At 47.2% G+C, this 6,589-nt stretch overlaps 1 protein-coding gene across 1 annotated transcript in view; it reads left to right on the top strand.

Annotated features, from left to right (window-relative positions):
• Positions 1–2,599: 2,599 nt before the first annotated feature.
• The window catches only part of LIN9 (lin-9 DREAM MuvB core complex component), a 77,233-nt gene continuing 73,243 nt past the window's right edge, over positions 2,600–6,589 (top strand). The window contains exon 1 of the mRNA XM_037737810.1: positions 2,600–2,903. Coding sequence (XP_037593738.1) covers positions 2,825–2,903 — 79 coding nt within the window. The 5' untranslated portion in view covers positions 2,600–2,824. The remainder of the gene's footprint in view (positions 2,904–6,589) is intronic.

Here is a 6,589-nt window from a genome sequence, read left to right as displayed (position 1 = left end):
GAGTTGCTTGAACCCAGGAGGCAGAGGTTTCAGTGAGCTGAGATCACACCATTGCACTCCAGCCAAGATGACAAGGGTAAAACTCTATCTAAAAAAAAAAAAAAAATTATTGTTGTCTATAAATTACCCAGTCTCGGATGTTTTGTTATAGCAGCACAAACGGACACAGATATACGTGTAATCCTCCCATCACAGAGGGAGTCACTGAGGCAGAGAAAAGTGGGCTAGATTCCTGATTCTTGTACTTGCTTGCCATTGTCTTTGGACAAATTACCAAGTTGTTGGGAGAATCAAGTAAGCCAATCATTATAAAACCTCTCATAAATATTCAACAAAAAACTTTACTGAAGCTGGGCACGGTGGCTCTTGCCTGTAATCCCAACACTTTGGAAGGCCGAGGTGGGCAGGTCACCTAAAGTCAGGAGTTCAAGACCAGCCTGACCAACATGGAGAAACCCCATCTCTACTAAAAACACAAAATTAGCCGGGTGTGCACATGCCTGTAATCCCAGCTACTCAGGAGGCTGAGGGAGGAGAATCGCTTGAACCTGGGAGGTGGAGGTTGCAGTGAGTCAAGCTCATGCCATTGCACTCCAGCCTGGGCAACAAGAGCAACACTCTGTCTCAGAAACAAACAACAAAACACCTTACTGAAGAGTTAGGTGTGCCTTGGCTTCAGTCACACAGCTAAGTGCTAGATCTGGGGCTGGGATACAGCTTTGGATTTATGAGAAGAATCACTTAGAGTCTTCGTTTTAAATGCAGATTATCAGGGACATGCCGAAAAACATTGATTCAAACAGTAGTTCTGTTGTCGTGTGTACATGAAAACTGCCTCAGAATCAAAGCAGGTTTGCCCTGGTCTGATGACACCTTGACTATCATGACATTCACAAAACTTTTGCTTCTCCCACTCTGATAACCTTCATGTTTTTAATTTCTATTCTTCCATTCTCAAAGGGCTGACCTTTTCTTGATCTCATCTCCAAATTGATGGTGAAGGGCAAGCTGCTGAAGCCCCCCCAGGTGCTGACAAGGAGCAGGGTTTTAATCTTCTTAGAGAGCAGATCAGAGGGTGTTTAGAAGGCAAAGGAGAGGTTAAGCTAGCTCTGAAGGAAGGATTACTTTGTAAAATTGAACTTTCACCCTCCCTGCTCTCCCTCCTATCTTTAGCATGGCAGCCCCCAGTTACCTAAGGCACAAAGCTGGCAACAGCAATGCTACTCCCTTCTCCTCACGCCCAGTGACTCACCCAATCCTTTCTTTTCTACACGTCTTGAGAGGTGGAGTGCAGGCTGTCACCTCTAATACTGCCTATGCTGTTGCGGTGATGGTGGTAGTGGCTAGCTGATGGGTGCTAGCGGCTATTAGGTCCTTACATCTATCAAATCATTTAGCCCTCAAAACAATCCTGTTATTACTTGCATTTTACAGATAAGAAACAGAGGCACAGCGAATTCAGTTACAAACCAACGTACCTGAGATTATACAACTAGCAGCCCATCTGGATTCTTCCCATTGAGGCCGTGGGGCTCCAGAGCCCCCTCTGCACCTCTCTAGCTACCAGCGCAGGCATCTCTCTCACGTCCTTTGCATGCCCCAAATAAGCTTCCTCCTGACTGGTTTCTAGGCTCTCATCTTGTCCCCTACCAATCCATTTTCCATATTTTTGTTCTAAAACACAAATAGAAACATGCCCTCTCTTTAGGTAAAACCTGACTCTTCCATTGCTCCAGTGGACTAAGCAAGTTCAACTCCTTCCCTGGGTGGGCCTCTGTGTGGCACTCTGTCATCTCAGTCTACTGCCTTTTAACTTTGTAGTTCCTGGAATTCACCCAAGTTGTCTTTTGACTGCTTAACTCTCCCATTCCTCCAACTCCCATAAGTTCCTAGAGAAAAGGATTGGAGCTCAATGACATTTGTTAAATGAATTTTTCAAAAGCAACAGTATTTTATTACTGGAAAGTGTTACAGACAGAAATTGTGAAATTTTTCCTTGGGCTTCTTTCAGTTTCGTTGAATTCTCGTCCGGTATTCGCATAACATTTGGATCAGGTACTTTATCACCTTGTAGTGTCACTGTTCCTTTCTGTATCCTTTCGAAGCCTCCTGTTATTCGTTTTCTAATTCTCTCCCAGCCCACTGCACGATCTAGTGTGGAATGGATGAAAGAGCCGAGCAGAACAGTTCTTTAGCTGTCGCCCTAAATGACTAACTTCATGACCTCTCAAGGTCTCGCTCCGCGGCTGCATGCAGCTCAGCTTTCAACATTCGGGAGAGGCGTCCCGGGCTCGCGAGGGACCGCGGGGCCCGGAGGTCACTAAGCGCAGGGGTCTGCTGCGGCCAGAGCTCTCGAGAAGAGGGAGGCGCCCGAGCAACGCGGGTTTCGGGAACCGTGAATATTTCACTTTGTATAGAGCCCCCTAGGGCAATCCGACCCAGAACCGAGGGCTTCTTTCCCCCTACCGGGGCCTCCCTCCCGTTCTCCACTCGGAACAAACAGCCTGCAGTTCCCGCAGCGGCAGCGCGGGCCGCGGAACACGCGATGGGCGCGGGGCCCGGGCGGGACTCAGGCGCTGCCACTGCTCCCCCCGCGCTCCGGCGCCGGGCCTCTCCGCGCGGCCTCCTTCCTCCCGCCCGCTCAGCTGGAAGCGGCGGCGGAGGGGAAAGGCGCGGCCCCACCTCGGCGGCACCTCCTCCCCCGGCAGGCGCGGGCGGAGCCGGGCCCGCCTCAGCCGGCTGCGGCGGGAGCAACGCAGCGCGGCGCCGCGGGCAGCGAGCTCCGCATTCGAACCTCCCTCGCAAAGACAGTCTCCGCCCCACAATGCACTGCGGCGGGCAGCCTTTGAAAAAGCGGCGCGGCTCGTTCAAGATGGCGGAGCTCGACCAGTTGCCTGACGAGAGTGAGTAGCACCTCAAAGCACCCCCACTTCCAGCCCGCCGCCTGCTCCGCGGCTGCACCGGCCGGGACGGCCGGCCGTGCCCTCCGCTGGGCAGGTGGGCTGACTGCCAACTCCACCGTGGTCCCCTAGTCCTTCCACTCCGGTGTTGCCGCCGCGTCGCCGCCTTTGTTATGGTGTCTGTGTGTTGGTTTCTAGGGTTGTGTGAGCGCCAGGGCCGGAAACTGAGAGCCCGGGAGTCCAGCCTGTGCCAGGCGGAGGCGGTGGCTGCTCCCCTGGCCCGACTCCGGCCCCCGGCCGAGGTGGGGGTTAGAGCGGCCCCCGGGCGTGGGGGCAGTCCTCGCCGCCTGCACCACTCGCCCGGCGCTGAGAGACGCTCGCCGGGGTTATGTAACTCGCCTGTCCCGGGGCCGGGGGAGGGCTCGGGCTCGGCACAGGGTGGTCCACGGCCCCATCTTCTTGCCCCAGCCTCAGATGTTGTCCTGTCACAGCTCCTGCCTCTACGGGCACTTCTGATCTTCACTGTCCTCCCCGCCCCCCCACTGGTGTGTCCACCCCTAGAAGTGTTTCCGTGTCAGAGGGTTGGCCCCTTCCCCTGGGACCACAGGTGGCTGTGGACCTTTCCCGAGATCATCCAGCCCGGATACTTAGTGTTCAGGTAGCCCCCGTCCCGCAGACTTTCTTCTGTATGTGTCTTAAGAGCCATGAAGGTACCCTTATTTTGCATGGATGTGACCAACACAGCGTACATGTGCAGTACCCTCCCTGACACCCACCCTAGGGCATTGCCTCACTTAACCATGTTTACTCACCCTGACATCTAAGACATGTATGCTCAGTTGTGTTGAGTAAGTAAAAGCACCAGTTCCATAGTTTAAGGACAATGGAACTTGATTTTGTAATTTACAGTATTGCATAAATTATGTGAAAAGACAAATATGTTAGTTACAAAAAGGTCCTGAATCCACATTCACTATTTAGTTTATACGTATCTGTGAAAGGCTCAATCACTATTGAATCTGTCTGTGCACAAAGCAAATGGACTTTAAAAATGAGAACTACTACCGTTTTCATTTTCTTTGTGAGATCATGTATTCTTAATAAGTTATAAAGTTAAAACATTTGTGAAAGGCTCAATCACTGTTGAATCTATCTGGGCAAATGGACTTTAAAAATGAGAACTCAGCATACTGCCGATTCCATTTTCTTTGTGAGGTCATGTATTCTTAGTAAGTTATAAAGTTAAAAATTCAACTTGCCAAGCTGGTGAAAAGTTGTATTAAAAGTGTTTGTGTTTTAAATTTGATAGAAAGCAGTGCCAAGTCCCAAAGGAACTTTGTCCATGATGGAATTGTTTTCTTTTGTGATATCCCATAAGGTAGCCAAGCCACACGTGGCCATGGAACATTTCATGTGGCTAGAGGGATGTAGGACTGAATTTTGAATTTTATTTAATTTTAATTTGCATAGTCACATGTAGATAGTGGCCACTGTATTGGATAGGGCACAGCTGTTGACCAGCCATGAGTTGTATTGTTTATTTGTAGAATACAATTGATTGTGATTTAGAATGTTCCCAAATGAGTGTGGACCTACTAAACACAGTGCACTTGTCATCCAAAAATGTTTTTCATCATCCTTGCTATCTTTATCATAAAGATGTCTTATCACCTCTTCGTGTCATGATCACTAGAGCCACTATTTTGGTTAATGAGAGGAGTTTCAAGTGGCTTTCTTAGAATTGCCATTAGGAATATTTGCTTCATATCATCCAACATTTATTGACAATTTACTGTGGTTCTTTGTAGGAACTTGAGATTTATACTAGGGTTCAAATTCCAGCTCCACTCTAAAATTAACATAACCTAATCACTTATATTGCTTTATGACATCTCTGGTACATTGGTGTGTATTTGTGAAGCATATGTCTTGTTTAGCCAGACTTCAGCTTTGTTGAAACCAGGGATTTTCCTTCATTGTCATACAATGCCACAAGTCAAGTATCCATAAATATTTGATTTCTATGGAATTGAATACAAAGTAACAGGTATTATTAATGAAACTGGAGCAGGGTCTTGAAAAGGAAAATCGATTTCAATATGATACTGAAAATAGAAGTATGTTTTTTGGCCACATTTAGTCAAGAGAGCTAGCTAATACATTATCCAGTAGTTGATACAACATTATCAATAATGAAAGCTACTATTTATTGAGTATTTACTAGAACCAGATGTCATGCAAAGCATATTATATGTATTTGCTCATTTAATCTTCATTTCAGTTGTTGTAAGTACTCACATTTTATATGAGGAAATCAAGGCTATCTTCAGCCCAGATCTTTCCTGAGCTCCCTTTTTTGATGTCTTGCCTATTTCACATTTCTTCTTAGATGCTTCAAAGGCCCCTCAAACTGCACAGGTTCAAAATCCACCTCATTCCCACCCCAGGACAGATACTTCTGGTGATTCCTGTATTAATGAATGGTTACATTGTGCAGTCACCTGGCAGGGCAGAAACCTAGAGATTATCTTGGGCACCTTCCTCTCTTTCTTTTTTTTTTCCCTTTTGAGACAGAGAGTGTAGTGGCTCGATCTCGATCTCCGCTACTGCAGCCTCCACCTCCCGGGTTCAAGCAGTTCTCCTGCCTCAGCCTCCTGAGTAGCTGGGATTATAGGCATGTGCCACCACACCCAGCTAATTTTTGTATTTTTAGTAGAGATGGGGTTTCACCATGTTAGCCAGGCTGGTCTTGAATTTCTGACCTTAGGTAATCTGCCCGCCTTAGCCTCCCAGTGTTGAGATTCCAGGTGTGAGCCACTGCGCTGGGCCACTTCCCTCTTTTTCATTTTCCATATTTAAGCCTTTACTAAGTCTGTAAATTTTACCTTATAAATCTCTATCAATTCTACTTATTTCTTACCATCATCGTAGCCCAAACTGTCACCATTTCTTCTCTTTATCAATCATCTTAGCCTCTCATTAATTCAGCCACCATCCCACAAACACAGGGCCAGAAGGATCCTTTCAAAATGAATATATGTCATCCTCCTGTTGCAAACTCTTTAGTAGCTACAAAACCCTTTGTGGTCTGGCTGCTCCCTATCTCTCAGCTTCATTTTGTACCACTTGTTCCCTCATTATATCCCTTTGGGTTAAATTGGATCTTTTTATTCCCTGTACTTACCCATCTCCCCTTTTCTCCAGGGTCTTTGCACATGCTGTTTTCTCAACCTGGAATGCTCTTCCCCGCACCTCCTTACTTTCAGTTCACTTCTAATTATCTTTTAGATCCCATTTTATGCTTCTTCAGAGAGCCATTTCCCATCCTTGATTAAATTATGCCTTCTTTAAATCTGTTTTTTGAAGAGGCAAGATCTCCCTTTGTTGTGCAGGCTCTAGTGCAGAGGCATGATCATGGCTCATTGCAGCCTTGATCTTCTGAGCTCAGGAGAGCCTCCAACCTCGGTCTCCCCAGTAGCTGGGACCACAGGCATGTGCCACCATGCCCAACTAAGTTTTTTTTTTTTTCTTCTTCTTCCTATTTTTTGTAGAGACGAGGTCTCCCTATGTTGCTGGTCTCAAGCGATCCTCCTGCCTTGACCTTCCAAAGTGCTGGGATTACAGGCTTCAGCCACCATGCAGGGCTCATGTTCTTTATTTTTTTAAAGATGGAGTCTTTCTCTGTCACC

Source organism: Cebus imitator, unplaced genomic scaffold, assembly GCF_001604975.1.
Source record: "Cebus imitator isolate Cc_AM_T3 unplaced genomic scaffold, Cebus_imitator-1.0 Scaffold42, whole genome shotgun sequence".
Taxonomy (NCBI): domain Eukaryota; kingdom Metazoa; phylum Chordata; class Mammalia; order Primates; family Cebidae; genus Cebus; species Cebus imitator.
Note: the sequence above shows the minus strand (reverse complement) of the source record. Positions and strands in the feature narration are given on the sequence as shown.